The sequence below is a fragment of the Hirundo rustica genome, chromosome 4, assembly GCF_015227805.2.
Source record: "Hirundo rustica isolate bHirRus1 chromosome 4, bHirRus1.pri.v3, whole genome shotgun sequence".
Lineage (NCBI taxonomy): Eukaryota > Metazoa > Chordata > Aves > Passeriformes > Hirundinidae > Hirundo > Hirundo rustica.
The window spans coordinates 65,013,525-65,029,924 of NC_053453.1; the positions used below are offsets into that span (position 1 = coordinate 65,013,525).

The following is a 16,400-nucleotide window of genomic DNA, read 5'->3' on the forward strand; positions in this document are numbered from 1 at the left end:
GTAAATGACTTGTTAAAGCTTGAAATACAGGAAGCATGGTAGTACTGTAAGTAGTTAATTCAATATGATGCTGATTGGTAGTATTGCACAAGTGAAGAAATTTATCTATTTTTTTTTTTACTTGATCTCTAGGATATAAATCCTTGTTCTGTTGGAATCTCCCAAAAAGCCTGGTATTGGATTGAACATGACAGATTAAGGGTTTTTTATGACTATCATTTGAATATTAGATGTGTGAGATAAGTCAGTGAATCTGGAGCTATCCTTAATTACTAGACAGCCCATCTTGAGCTCTTTGCCAGGAAAGCAATCAGAAAATTATCTTGGTCACAGAAACACAGGGTTGTTATTATGGTCACCTTTGATATTATTGCCAGATAAGAAGCAGGAGTGAGTAGAGAAGGACTTAATTTGAAGAAGTTTTACACTATTCCTGTATTTTTTTGTCCTGATCCTCTTCTTTCTGTGGGTGGTGGTGCGCTCTTTTTGTTTTGTTTTGTTTTGTTTTGTTGTTTTTTCTTCTTGATACAGTTGTTGGCTATGTTCTCCTTCCTGTTCTCCACTATTGATCACAGTAGCATGTGAAAGAGACAACACATAGCTAGGTTTTCTGTGACTGAGCCAAGAACATGGTTGTTGTGAGCTATACCAAAAATTATGGGGAATAAGAAGAGAAACTGTGGTTCAGCTTTTCCAGGAATAATTTTCTGACTAGAAACTCCTGCATTATACTCCCCAGTAAGCTTCAGTTAATGAACACTTTCTAAATTGCGAAATGTATTTTGCTCCTTCTAACTTTTGGTTTGGGTTGAGGAAGAGCATCCTGTATAATTCAAGAGAAAGAAGAGGGAAGAGCTTTTGGATAAAACATATTTGATACATTAAAAAAAAAAAAAAAAAAAAAGAAAGGGTAATTTTGAATATAAACTCTAAAGGTGAATTGGGAGTCACTACATATAAAATGCAAGTTTCCCTAAGGTATGAGAAAGAGGGATGGAATCAGCAATTTGTCATTGTGGATACAAAATCTCCACTAAGGGTATTTTTTTTCTTAAATAGTAACTAGAAATGGTCAACCCTTGGAGACAATTCCATCCATCTGGATCAGCTTTGATGTTTGTTTGCATTTCTGGACCTACTTCCAAAGTCTGTTGCCTTGAAAGTTTTCAGTGCCTGTGGAAGAAATTCTGGGGTCCCTTGTCTTCCTTGTGTACTTACGTGCTGAGCTTGTCACTGGTGCTCACTTGTGTCTTTAGAAAGCTCCCGAGTACCACATAGCAGCGATTTTCTCCATTTGCATGTCTTCAGTTGCTCTTGGCTTCCTAATGTGAACTCAGAGCTCTGCATGTCCCTTCATTCAACGCTTATGTGACACATTCCTTTTGTTTCTGTTTAAATGTTGTGTGTCTTTCTCTTTCTTTCTTCTCTTCCACTCCTTCTCTCTCTCTCTCACCTTTTTTTCTTGTCTGTCCTCACCGTGTGCCGTTTTTCTCCCGGCCACTCATTTCCTGCTGCCTTATAGTATCCATAAAGTGCAGTCTGCTGACCTGAGGAGAGTCTCGGCTCCCCCTGATTCCTTCACTGTGTGAGTATCTGGCTTTTTTCTATTCTATAAGTTCCACAGACTTTTGTTATTACCCTGTGTCATTCAGCCGGGAGATGGGGCAGTAAAATCCAGTGAAAAATGGGAAGAGCATGACTGATGGGCACAGGATCTTGCCAGGAAGGGCACAGCTCCACAGTAGCCAAGTCAGGTGAGCAGGATGTCTGGTGATGGTGCAGGAGGTCTGGTGATGGTAACCAGGTTCAGCCATGAGCCAGCTCCCCAAACATCCATAGCAACCGGCACATCTGAAGTTTAATGCCAGGCACCATTCCTGGAAAGAATTGAGATGAGATCTTTTCCATCCAACATAAGAGATTTCCTCTGAACATGAGGAAAAATGCTTTTTAGCATAAGGTTGAAAGAGCACTGGCACAGATTGCCAAGAGAGGTTGTGGAATCTTCATCTTCAGTCATAATCAAAGCTGTCCTGGACAGCCTGCTCTAGGTGGTCCTGCTTGAGCAGGGGTTTGCACCAGATGACCCTTAGAGGTCTCTTCCAGCTTCAATCATTCTCTGATTTTGTGAAATTTCAGAAAGCTGCAAATTATTTTGCAAATAAGGAAAGATTTCCAGTGTGGTGTGCCTTTTCCATGGGTCCTGTTTGCTGTGTTCTGCTGAGAAGCATAAAGTAATGAAATCAACTTGTTTCACCAATTTAGCATCAAAATTAACATCTAGAAAAAAGCTGAGGTAACCCTTCTTTCTTACACAGAACATTGAGCTGTGTGTCTAGGAGAATGAATACTATTTCCAAGCTCAGGGGTATCCCTTGAAAAATGACCTTCAAGTTTTGATGCAATTCATTTTAATGTCCCATTTGATATCAGCTGTCAGAATAAAGCAGAGAGAGAAAGACTTGTAAGCCCCAAACTAATTTGAAAGTCAAAGATGTTCTATATCTTAAAATCTGTAAAAATAGATTAAACATGCTGTTGACTGGGGCTGCCAATTAATGTGTCTGGCAAATTAAAATAAGAACCTATGAGGTAACAAGGAAATTTGATTTGCATTATGATGGCTTTGAGATTCAAATATGCCTTTGTTTCTTTGTTGAACAACAAAGAAGCAGACTGAGTTTCAGTTAGTACTGAACAGCAGGGCAGATCCTGCTGAGACCTGGTGATGGATATAGCCTGTCTTAGATAAATGTCAGGATTTCTGCTGCAGGAGATCCATGGGCATTTGGGGCGGCCGATTTATTAGGCTTATATGGTCTTATTTTTGCAGAGACAGTAGAACTGTAGTGTGATCCATAGCAAAAGCTTATACAAGGTGTGTAAGTAAATAAAAGTGTTATATTTTTGAGGGTCTCTTAGAAGGAAGGTAAAAACTTGCATTTTCCTGCTGGATGTTCGGAGGTGAGAAGATGCACATGTGAGAGTACATTTATTTGTCTTGTGTGGTTGATGCGAAGAAATGCTGAAAAAATTACTGTTGAAAAAGAAAATATTTACTTGCGTTGCTCCTACAATCCTTCTGCAAGTGGAATAAACACTGTGGGTAGGCTGTAATTGTTATTTCAGTTACAAAATCTGCATAAATGGAAATAAAAATATCTTCAAATATTACAATATTGGTGAATACTACTCCTTTATGGAGTTGATGTGGTAAGGATTTCAGTAGAGTATGCATATAAAACCTGTGTGAATGAAAAAAAAAAGGGTAATAGAAAAAAATGCTTTTGCTTTTAGAGTTCCAAATTCCAAACAGAATCATCTTTGTCAGGCTGAATATGGTTACTGTCTATAAGAGAAGAGTCTAATACAGAACAGTAGGAGACAAGGTGTAAGGGAGAAAGTGGTAGAATGTGAACTGTTCTCCAAAGGCACAGTTAAGGATGAAAATGCTCATGGATGTCTTCTCCTTTTTTTCTGAAACATAATTTACAGGGAATTGAGACTCATTGTTTCTTCATCAGTTTTTCCTTTTTAACATGTGGGTTTCTGAACATGAAGCTGTCCTGTGTTCTCTAGCAGCCCAGAAAGCCAACAATATCCTGGGCTGCATCCAAAGCAGTGGCGCCAGCAGGTCAAGGGAGGTGGTTCTGCCCCTCTCTTCTGCTCTTGTGAGACCTCACCCACAATGCTGCATCCGACTTCAGGGTTCCCATCATGGGAAGGATGCTGACCTGCTGGAGTGAGTTCAGCAGAAGGCCCCCAAGGTGATTAGAAGGATTGAGCACCTCTGCTGTGAAGACAGGCTGAAAGAATTGGGATTGTTCAACCTGGAGAAAAGAAGGCTTTGGGGTAACCTAATTGTGGCCTTCCAGTACGTGAAGGGAGACTACAAGAAGTATGGACAGGTACCATTTACAATAGCATGCAATGACAAGTGGTATCATCTCTGAAAGAGAGTAGGTTTGGATTAGATATTAGGAAGAAATTCTTTATTGTGAGGTATTGGAACAGGCTGCCCAGGGAGGTTGTGGGCACCCCATCCCTGGAGGTATTCAAGGCCAGGTTGGATGAGGCTTTTAACAACCTTGTGAAAGGTGTCCCTGCCCATGGCAGGGGTGTTGGAACTAAGTGATCTTTAAGGTCCCTTCCAACCCCCCAAAAATTCTATAATTCTCTTTAGACGGATTATTACTTATGGGGAACCCACTGTGCTTGGAAGGTGAAAGTGTGAGAGAAGCACAGCCAGCATGCAGGGGAAGAAATCAAGTACCAGGATTCTACTTGGAATTTCATTATATGTCGGTACTTTAAGTGTCCGTGTGGCCTCTACAAAGCCAAATGTGTTTGCTGAAGCAATTGCGAGATAAGAAAGTGTCAAATAATCTACTACAGCTGGGTTAACCTGGTTTATCTGAGATAACCCTTACGTCCTGGTTTTGGCTTCAACGTGGCCAAATTTTCTCCCTAGTAGCTGTTGCTAAGTAGAGTTTATCCCAAGTAAAGGACTTTTCGGTGTTTCACACTCTGCTGCTGAGGAGCTGCACTCAAAGCTGGGAGGGAGGGAGGCCAGGTAAGCTGACACAAGCTGGCCAAAGGGGTGTTTCACACCAGTGAAGGTCATGCCCAGTGTGTAACCTGGAGGAGCTGCCTGGGAAGGGTCTGGCTGCTGTTTGGGGATATGCTGCATGGTGAGCAACCATGCATCACTTTTTTCTTTCATGTTTGCAACTCTCTCTACCCCTCGCTTATCATTACAATTATTATTATTACCATATCTATTATTATTATACTATTTTGTTATATCATGAAATTCTTATCCCATCCATGAGATTTATCTTTTCTTTCCAATGCTTCTCCTAACCAAGGGGTCTATCCCTTGCCCCAGAGTTCTATGACATGGCTGCTCATCTAGCTCAGATTCCCAAATGAAAGGAAAAAAATATGTGATAAAGCTTATAATTTCAAGTGTGTTTGTTTGTTTGTTTGTTTAAATTTTGGTGTCCCTTTTTTTTTTAATATAGATAAAGCTCTTATCAAGGGATTAAAATAGTAACAAAATAGTAGTTAAATAAAATAGCAGTGAACTTTTGTGAAGCTGTGAAATTTGTCCATAAAGGAGACTGAATGAGTCTGCTGTGTTGTGGCATCTCTTATATTTTAAGTAGATAGATGTTGTCAGAAAATTTCCTTCAATGTATCATTTCCAAGCTCCATCAATGTGATCTTGAAAGTAAGGTAAATTAATTTTTCTCTTTTGGCTACAGCTTTCCCTTTCCAATTGTTCTAAACACTGGAACAGTTAATTAATTTTTCATGTTTATTTCTTCTCTTGGAGACAGGTAATTCATTAATCATTCATGATCACTGCAAACATCCCCTAAAGGACTGATTTTTTTTTTTTTTTTTTTTTTTTTTTTTGGAGGGGGGGCTGGGGGGGAAGTGGATTTCCTTTTCTGTTCACTGAATTATGTTAAAATCTGTGTGTAGGATGGTGTAGGCTGTATTCTTGAGGATCTATCAGAAATTTGTCACTGGATTCTGTAGAGTTGTTGGATTGTCTGTTCTTATTATTCCTTTCTCTGTGGAGACATGAAGCATAAGAAATGGTTCTCTGGGTTCATAAATAATCAATATAGGGAAGGGGGCATTTATAATTTAAAGTCTGTCTTCCCAGCTGAATCAAGCTGGTGGCATGGCAGAAGCGTGACTGGCTGCTGTGCATTAGTGCCAGGCTTGGGCAGGACTCAAGCTTGCTCTGCCGGGGCAGAGCCTGTCCCTGGGTGACTGGAGGCAGGAGCACTTTTCCTAGGAAAAGCAGCTGTGCTCCAAGTGAGCTGTCTGGCATCCTCTCACTTGTTGCTGGATGATTAATAGGGGTGAGAGGAGGAAGTAATGACTTCATCAAAAGCTGAGTGTTTTCTAGTTGAAAGATCTTGGAGAAGATTCATATTTAAGTTTGTGTTTAAATGAAATAATTATAAACATGAACAAACAGAATGTTTTAGTTGACACAATCTTTACTTACATGCTCATGAGGCAAATGACATTTAGAATTTAATTCTGTGGATTGATGTGTTTGTGGAATGAGTTCTTAATTAGATTCTTTAGGAGGTAATGGACTTCATTCATCTGTACTTTCAAATACTTTTTGTTGACTGTGTAATACACCATTTAAAAATAATTGGTAAGAGGTAAGTAATTTAAGTATTTTAGGTTGAATTAAATTGCATCAATCTCCCCAAATTTATTTATAAATTGCTGCTTTATGTGGAAATCTTTTCTTCCTCTCCTTGAGGTTGAGCAACTTGTTCTACATAGTATTCAGAGACATCTATTTCTATTAATACTGTACTAATATTTGTGTTCAGTGACATCCATCACCCTGTTATTTGCTTTTACATGGACATGATTATGTATTTAGTCTTTCTGGTTTCTGGATATACTAGTATGTCTGAACAAAGACAAATTGATCTATTTGTATAATGATAGGGATTATGATGCCATATGTCTATGAAGGCTACAGTAGTGTTGATAGTGGAAATATTTTGCTCAGCTGCATTAAATAAAATTCTGTGAATGAATTGAGTTAGTTTGACTGATGAGGACAATATACCCTGGTGTCAACTGCTGCACTGATAGCACAGGAAATGAATATTTAAATAGTGAGTTTTAGAAACAAATTTATTTTGAATAGGTAAAAATATTTAGTGACACAATGTGTCAGCCAATGACTAGTCTAAGAGAGCAAAGGGTGCTTGCAAAGAACAGATGAACAAACACATCAAGTTTCAGCTACTGAAGAAATGTCTCCTTTGTGTATGTGTCAATACATACACATTTTTAGGAATGTATTACGGATATGCTACTTGTGACTGGACCTGGCTAAGTGTATAACTCTCTGCCTTGTAGAAAGGAACTCCTGGCATTGTTATTTCTGATAATAGTTTATTATCTATAGAAAGCTACTGTTTCCAAGGTTACATCTTTTTCACAGACATAACTAAACTTCTTAAATGGACAAGAGGCCAAGTTCTGTTTCTCTCCAGTCGAATGATTTAGCGCACAACCTGTTTATGTGGTGGTTTTAGCCTGTCTATATAAAAATGGTGTGAGAGGAGGGTGGAACAGAATATCAGACTCTGGTACTTGCCTTCTGATTGCCCTCCTATGCTGGACCTGCTCCTATTTCTCCTCAGAAAAGATATCACACTTTAGATGGTGTGCTTCTTGCTTCTACAGAGGCAAAGTCAGAGATAAACAATGCGCCTATATATCAAAAATTATACCTTTTGCAAAAGCACGTGAAATGTCCTCTTAAACATTTTCTAATTAAAGGAGAATTTTGGAGAGTGTGTGTGTGGTTCCTGGAAGCAAAAATATATTCTTGATCTTTGTTTTAGATATTTTTCTTCCTCCAGCTCCAAGCAAAGAAAAAGATCTTGTTCACTTCTTTTCGGGTGAAAGGACTAATTTGACTCAGAAGGTGATACTGCGCATGCAATAGGTTGCTATCGGCTTCAAGCTAAGAAATAACATTTGTTTTTCTTCCTTACGTGGCATTAGGTAGTGAGTCAGCATGTCTACAGAAGTCAGTGTTATCTTTCTCTCCCCTTGGTGTCAAAACACCATCCTGTTCTCACAGGTAGGTTGGAAAGGAGGCAATTAGCCAAGGTTTGGCAGATGTTGGTGTGAGATCATCCTGCTTCCCTGTCTTTCCTCTTCTGCTTTCATGAGATATCCAGATTATTCATTGTCATAATGATTTTGAAATGAGGCCCATTGTGATAGGACATAAGTCTACCACTGATTAATTGATGAATTTAATGAAGAAAATTCACATTTGAACCAGTGTTTAGAAATGAGGTAACACAGATAACATTTGTGAGATGTGCCTTGTCCTTCACTAGCAGTGATAATGCTGCAAGCCAAATAGTTTAAAACTGAGACAAAGAAGGAAGAAAACCTGTATGTTTATGATGTGACTTTCAAAAGACAGTGTGTATTAGTCAATATTACTGTAGGCAGAGTCCTTTTGCTAACAAGATTAAAGCATAAAATACAGACAGTCTTTTGGTAAAACTACAGAATGAGTAATCTACTTTTAACTGATCCGGAGCTGAGTTCCTATAGGACAGACATTTGATATGTGCATTATAATACAGAGATTGTCTATCTTTCTTTAAAAGTGGAAGATGCAAATGTAGCCAAATTAATTTGCATAGCATTCAGCTAAACTTAAACAATAGGTTACATTAAGGTAGATAGTAGTGTGAAATGAAAAAGAAAGCTTTTCTAGAAAAAATTCTATCAATATATGAACATTTAAATTTCTAGATTTGACCTTTTGAGTCTTTCAAAATTGTCAGTAGTTGAGGTATCTAAATCAGACTGAAATCTGTAAAAAGTGAGGTTGCAGTACTGCTACTTGCTTTTAAAAGGCCTCCTGGGTTCTGAGTGTTAGACTCACAACTTAAGAAATCTGGTTCTTAGCCACATTATTGTTGACTGTTTCTCAGACATGAGATGCTGGATCATGATCCTTCAGTAACGTGTTGTGGATGCTCTCATGAGCAGAGGTTGTCCTGAGATACTTCCCAAGAGGCATCTTTCCATGTCGTGAAATTCAGGTTGGCAAATCTCTCTACTGGCTGTGGTAGGGCTCTAACAATGCACACAAAGTGAAACTGGAGAAGGGCAGAGTAGCTACATAGGAGTGTAAGAACTCAGAAAAAACCTTTTCAGTATTAGGTCACACAAACAGCAAGCTGGATTCTTGATCTTGCTTATTATTTGAGGTGTAGTGTCTATGCTGTTGTGCAGTGGAAAATCATAATTTTAAATGCAGGAATAGGTCTGTGGGGACTTGACCCACTTTTGAAGAAGCTTGTTCATTTTCTTCTTTCAGAGAAGATTGAAATCCCTTCATATCCTGATTTCCTGTGCTCTTCCAGGGAACACTTTGTCTAAGAAGCTTTCTTCTTTTCTTGCAGTCCTCATTCCATCCCAGATCGCCTGAGGATCAGAGTGAACAGGATTAATTTACAAGAATACGAGGGGCTACATTACGACAAGGAAAAACTCCGGGAAGCTTGTAAGTTGGAAGAAGCCAGATTGTAGCTGCTTTTGGTAGAACATTCTGTACAAATCTTACACTGACCAAAACAACCCCTACCCCAAAAATAACAACAAAAAAACCCCAAACACAGACTCAAGCATGTGTTTTTGCATGAGTAATGAGGAGAGTTTGCTCATCTATATGTGCATATGTACAAATGTGTTCTCTCTATATAAATAGATCGTATATAGAGATTCCACCTGCTCTCTTATTTAACTCTGTTTCTGCACTCTGATGATATTTACTGTAAAATAAGTGTTTTTCACAGAGGTTATTCCTTATTCATGTCTTTCTGTTGGTTACGCTGGGTTTTTAGTATATTAAACTACTGGATTTTATGATTAGCATCGGATTTCAAACTGAGTGGGACACCATGATATATTTGATATTGAGAGTGTGCACTGACCTGGAACATAGTTCTTGAACAGGTACATTTATCTTGGGCAACAAATCTGGGTTCCCTAACACCCTTATTCTTTACCAGCCTTCAGTTTTCCATTTCAGAGAATAATCGCTGTTTTGTTTCCTCATGTAATGGTTTAATTGCCGTATTTAGGGGTAAGTCAAAAGCAGACAGTGGTTGCTTTGGCAACATTGATGATTACAATCTGCACTTAAAAATGGAATTCCTTTCCTTGGTGACACGCAGAGTCATTAATCAATGAGGGACAGGGCTGCATGTGACAACAATTTAATAGTCTTGTTATGCATCTGGCTCATTATTCATATTAAATTACAAGCACGACTGTTTGTTGTGCAACAGAGCTTCAGTTCTCTCTGCAATACAGAGTGCTCTGGTAATTACAGGATGACAAGCCTTTTAATTGGTTTGCTTATCTTATTGTTGGAAGATAGTTAAACTGTTTCCATTTCACTCTTCTAGTCCCACCCCTCCTCAATCTGCCGTCTCTCCTTACAACAAAAGAATTGAAATCACCTAAATTTTAATATAGATCTTGACAGCCGTAGCTGGAGTTACTGGATTTGGGTCATATTTAAAGCAATCAAAACCCTCTTCACTGGACTGAGAATTTTAACAGGATCAGGATTATTCCTCACTGGAGAAGAACTTGCTTCAGTTTTAAATTGAGACTTTGACATTGAGTAGATTTCAGGCCACATTGAACACACAACTACCCAACACTGTCAAGTAACAACTTGGTTCATCTGAGGGTTTCCCATCTGGGGAGAACTATCCTCAACCATCCTTACTATGGATGTAAATTTTCTGTGTCTGTAGTTAGCATGTATTTTGTCCTTAGGAACCATTACATGTTCTGCCACAAAATATGCAACTTCTTACACTATTGTCGCTGCAGTGGTAACTGTGTATTTATGTTGTCACCTGCCAAAATTCATAATGATAACATTATAAGAAAATTCCAGCAACTGATCTAACATCTTGGTTTTAGATTCCATATGTATTTGATCACATACTAGGAGTGTGCTTAAGAGGTTATCATTCCAAAAACAGATTCTTGTTCATCAAGAGTTAAAATGATTGTTTTTGGACATTGGTGGGTCATTTGTAATAAAATCCTTTTCTCTCTTGGATGTTAATGCATGTCCACCTTGATAACAATTTGACCCGACTATTTTCCCCAGATATTTTTCACTGAGTTGTTTTTCCTACCAGCTTTCTTTTAACGGCCTTATAATGCCTGTGCATTACTCTTGTTACTTACTCTAAGAATATGAGGAAGCAGATATCCCATTATCCTAAAAGAAACCAGAAAAGATACTTCACTTTAGCTTTTACAATAGGAATGTCCTGTGAGAGGGCATGTAACTTGCACTATACACTGATGGTCATAAGCCTGCTTCTCCGGTTCCATAACTTTAAATGCGTCTTTTACTGGGGACTTGTTACTAAAGAGAACCTGGTTTACTTCAGGACTGTAGCTCTTGTGTGTATGGATGTCTCACCAGATGCTTGCAGGAGACCAAGTGTACATACTTTGGCAGAAGTACATCAGGCTTTGGAAGAATACCTTCAACTGAATCCGGAATGCTACACATAATATCCATTCTCCATCCACAAGGATTAAAAATACTTTGACCTCCCTAAATAATTTGAGAACAAAGCAGAATCTCTAAGCAAACTGAACAGGAAAAAGAAGCTAGGTAATGAGGACTTATCCCTGAAGGAAAAATAGCAAGGAATCTATTATGGTTTTTGCCTGTTACATTCTCAGTAACAAAGTTTTGAAAGCTCTGTCCTCAGTGTAATAATCTGGATCATTTTAACTCACAGTAAATACATTAATCCCCCTTGTTTACTTGAAATACTGATTTGAATCTATCAACTATTTCACCTAAGATTGCACTTGCTGACATAGAGGAGGTTATGACATAAACTGAGTTCAATGAAGAATAATCTTCACTCTGCTGGAGGTAGAGACCTCATTTTGAAAGCCTCCAGAACAATTAAAGAATGTAATTTTGTCCTTTGAAGGGCATGACTGCCCTTAGTTCATTCTCCTTCTGTTGTTTTCTACTTTTCTTGTCAATGCAGCTGCCATTTAACCAAAATTTTGTTTATGAATTGTCCCTTTCTTCCCTCCCTTTGCTCCTTCTTCTCTTCTGTCAGCATCTCGGTATTGTGTGGGGGATGATTAATGATGGTACAGAGGATGCTTATTGATCCTTCAGTGATGAGGGATGAATGCTTCCATGCAGCATTTTAAGAAAGGGATATATGTTGGCATTTGAGTTATGTTGTAGTGTTCTTCACTGCAAATGTAGTTGTCTTTTCTAAAACCTCCTTATTCATGTCCTAAGCACTTGTCGCCTTAGTCACAACCTGCACCATCTCTGGCCAATATGAGGGTGGACGGAATTTAATTCTGCCTCTGTTGCCTGCTTATCTTGTGTGCACTCTCTCTGGCTTCCTGTTATAGCAGGAAAGTGTGATCCAAAGCAGCACCATGGCTGAACAATTAAGTTATTTTTAAGACAGTAGAATATTTCTGTGTGACACCCTATTTTCTCCTTTCCAATATAACTAAGAATTTCCTGATAATGGAGGCATGTGCAGAAACTAATTGTGTTTAAAAAAAAAAAAAGGCAGCAAACAAACCAAACAAAAGCTAGCTAGTGGCCTGGTGATCTTCACTGCTTCTTGATTCTTCTTAGCAACAAAATTTCAGATTTGCACCATAAAAATATATCAGTGAAAAAACTCACCATAAGCAGTAACTGAACAGTTGTGGGATTTTTTAATAGAGTATGTCAATGCTTATTGCCCTCAACTTGTGGTGTGTGCCCTAGCCGTGGAGAATAATTTTAGCTTCCTCAGTACCACTAAGATTAAGGAGGAATCATACCCAATTGCAGTGATGACAGTAACAGAAATAACGCTCAGCCCTGTATTAGCTCTGGGTTTCCCACACTTTCTTTTTCAGAGGTAGCTGTTCCTTATGTCCTCTAGAATAAAATAGCACACTAGGCTCAAAAGAAAATTAACAAAAAAATTTAGTTTCATGTTTATAACATGTTTTGTCTCTAACCTGACAATCCTTTTCTGTGCAGCCTCCTTGCGCTGTGTGTGTGCACGATGCTGTAACGTGATGGGATTTTAACCTTGAATTCTTGTCTCGTTGATTATCTGTAGCTAAATGTCTATAACATGTGTACCTCTAATATCTGTGGGTTACCTGAGGGTTTTGGGGTCATCCTAAGAGTTCTTATCGGATAACAGAGGTACAGAGTGACAAGCTTGCGAGTGATTGTGATGTGTACTGTGATTCTGTAGCCTCCTCATACCAGAAGTGCACTTAGAATTCTTGATCTATCAAAGACATTCTGACTCTTTAGAACTTAGGGATATCACAGGTTGAAGCTAATTTGGAGACTAATTCATGTGATTTTGAGAATCTAGCTAAGTAAGAAAGGGTCAGCACTTCGGACTTGGTATTTATATCCTGAATATTTAATATATAAAATCAGCAGGGAGCAGAAGACTTACTGATGAGCCACAAAAGAAATGTGCTTATATTGGGAAGCAACTTTGAGCTGGATGGATTTAGATGAGGCAGGTTGTGCAGCTACAAACCTTCTCTTTCATCCTGTAAAGGATGCACCAGTGGACAATTATTTGTCGGGAGATATCTTTGGGCGCCTGATAGAAACTCCATAAAAGACAACGTTACCTTCACTCTGCTTACAAGTCAGTACCTTGCTCTAACGACTTTGTTTTGTCAATGTGTGTTGTGTATACATTAACTAATTTAGTAATTTCTTCATCACAGTGATTTCATAAGACCTGAAACTGGGAGGGGTTGGATGGATTGCTTAAAGCCTCCCTGCAAAGTGAAAGTCAAAGTGAGATCAAGAGGATTAGAAGTCAGTAGTGAGTTAAATATTGGAAATTGTTATTGCCTGAGGCTGGGGGAAGGAGTAAACCTGAGCCATTGAAATTTCATATCACGGAGTTATAGAATTATAGGATGATTTGGGTGGGAATGGATCTTTAAAAGTCATCTTACTCCAGCCCACTGTCATGGGCAGGGACCTCTTCCACTAGAGCAGGCTGCTCAAAGTCCCTGACCTTAACTCTCCCAGGGATGGGATGTCTACCACTTCTCTGGGCAACCCATTCCAGTGCCTTGCCACTCCTATTGTAGAGAATTTCTTCCTAATATCTAATCTAAATCTCCCTCATCTTGACACCTCATAGGGCATATTCATTACAGTCCTCTGCCTTTTGAGCTACTGGGAAATTGTCATGCATTAAGTTTGCCATCTTCTTTAAACTAGAAGAGATGGTCTGTATTTCAAATAGGTACAAATTTATATTTACCTTAGAGAAGTGGGGAGAAGCAAGAATATTATGCTCCTTTTCAAACTTTCCAGGAAATCACACTGTAGTTTCTTTCTCATGTAGGCTTTTCTGTGAGGTTCTTCTGTCCATATTCTGCTTGTGTGTTTCCTTAGTGCTTTTCTGATTTGATTTCCTCTTACATTTTCAGTCCTGGTTGTCCCCTTTGGAAAACTCATCCCACACACATCCTTCCTGCTTTAGTCAGTCTCTACAGACCTCACAGCTCAGGTTCCTGTTCTTTTTCTTTACCCTAAATGCTTATTTGTTGTTTATCCTGATCTCTGCTGTCAGCTCTCAGTCCCAATATCCATTCCCAGCCAGTTCCAATTCCCAGCTATTAATTTTTTTTTTTTTCTGTAATCTGTTCCTTGTTTGGCACAGGTTCTCTCTTCCTTTGACTTAGGCAGCTTCTTCCCTTTTGGCAGGGTTTTGGAGAAATTATTGAGAGATTGGAGGGAATGACTGCATTTTCAGACATGGTCTGGTTTAATCTGATAACCTCCACTGTGTTTTACCTCCTTATATGTGAGGATTTTGAAAGTGGGCTAAAAAAGCTAGAATCCAATGACCCTAGGGAGAATTGAGCTTTCTCAGTATAATAAGCAGAAGGGATCTGAAGAGATACGTGGCTTAGATTTGCGTGGTAAGAAAGTCCTTTTGTGCAAACGCAGTTTTATTAAAACCATACTGGCAAAAGCCAAGCCTCTTAATATAAATGTCTGAATATTTTATAATTCTCTACCATTAATTTACTTGGTCCTTCTTATTCTTAATATCAGTGGAAGCCCTTCAGGAAAATGGCATTCTTATGACATACTCAGTAGTGAGGATCCTTTATTTGTTACATTAAACATTTACAGTCCAATGTCTAATCTCCCCACTCCCCTGAGGTATGTCAGAATCAGAATGAGTTTTCCTGCCCTTCACATCTACTGTAATGTTCTGTCTCAAGGCTGTTTTGTTTGGGATTTGAGTGGGTTAATCATGGTATTAAGATCACAAATGGAATCCTTTCATAACAGTAAACAGAGAAGTTGATTGAATTTTATAATATATATAAGTATATTTGGGCTTCTTCTGTTTGCGTCCTCAATACTATTAAAATGTTCACTAGCTCTTGGTATTCAGCATAATGGGCACTTAATAGGTGGAAGATTTGTTTGTTGTTTATAAATTCCATACCTAATTTCATGAGGACTCCTAATCTTGCAGTTAATTAGAACACCAGTCTGGCCATACCGCTGCGTCTGCCCAACCCTCCTCCTGCTGAACCTTGGCTTTGGTTAGTGTTAGGAACAAAACCATTTCTGCAGTACTGGTTCAGATTATGAAGCAACTGTCTGCCTGTCTCATTTCCTGAGGTTCTTGCACTGCTGTTCATCACAGCTGCCTGGAAAAATTCATTTTTCATCATCCAGGGAGCACAAAGGAACTAGGAGATGGATGCAAGTGACCAGAAGAGCAGGCGTCTCAGGAAAAAAGTATCTGTTGCTTGAGTGCTGTGGCTTGGCTCATGACCTAAGACTATCCCTTATTTTTGGCATATTCACGTGTGGGTTTATCCATATATTCACAGAAGTGGACAGTGTGTGGGTACATGGAAAGCTGTTTTGTGGTGCTTGTTCTCTTAATGTGTTTGCAGCCCTACCTCTCTCCTGGCATATTCAGTAATCCCTGTGCCCCACAGCACAGTACTGTACTGTCCACATCCTCATCCACACAGGAAATACAGAGGCTCCTAAAGTCCTGGGTGAAAGTCCCCACAATGTTACTGTCTGCTATGCACGTTGTTGACTTGGCCTTTAATTGACTTGTCATAAGTTAACTCATTTTGCCTCTTTTGCATGGTATTGCACTATTTGTAGAATGAGCAGCAATCCCAGCGTTTCTATCCCATTAGCAATCACTGAGCATTTGTTTTAGAATAGCAACTACTGTGAAGCACTTTGCGAGTCTTGACTGTGTGCTGCATTTTGATTGTCTATTGTGGTTTATGATAAAAATGAAGGCTGTGAACATTTTCCTTGCCGAAAGCCAAATGGGTCTTGCAAAAGGGACCAACCAATCAACAAACAAACAACAACAACAGCAATTGAAAAGCAACGTTTTAGCATATACTGTAGTGTTATCCAGTAATGACTTTAAAGGTTTTTCAAAGGCCATGAGCAATATGGAATGGGACCACCTGAGACCCACCTCATACATTATCCCTTAGCTAGCCATTGACCCCAAAAGCCATAGATCATGCTAATTCGCTATTTCAAAACAATTAAGGCAGCACTTTTTGAGGACGAAGTCACACAGCCCTGAGTTTCAAAACTGTTCTTTGACCACTAAGAACCTGTACGACATAATTTAATTAAAGCTGTGAATCACTACTTATTCAATCATTAGATGAGACTCACAAAGTATCACCACTAAGATATCTATTGCATGCTAGTTTTTTCCTTTTAGACATGT

The 16,400-nt window shown here is 38.8% G+C and overlaps 1 protein-coding gene across 7 annotated transcripts in view; it reads left to right on the forward strand.

The window, feature by feature from the left end:
* The window catches only part of DGKI (diacylglycerol kinase iota), a 200,076-nt gene that overhangs the window by 124,636 nt on the left and 59,040 nt on the right, over positions 1 to 16,400 (forward strand). For 5 of the 7 annotated variants that reach the window (XM_058420356.1, XM_040062810.1, XM_040062806.2 and 2 more), the window contains one exon: positions 8,994 to 9,094. In XM_058420356.1, the coding sequence (XP_058276339.1) occupies positions 8,994 to 9,094 (101 nt within the window). Of the gene's footprint in view, positions 1 to 1,522; positions 1,586 to 8,993; positions 9,095 to 16,400 lie in introns of all 7 variants that reach the window. The other 2 variants (XM_040062808.1, XM_040062809.1) reach the window with 1 other exon arrangement.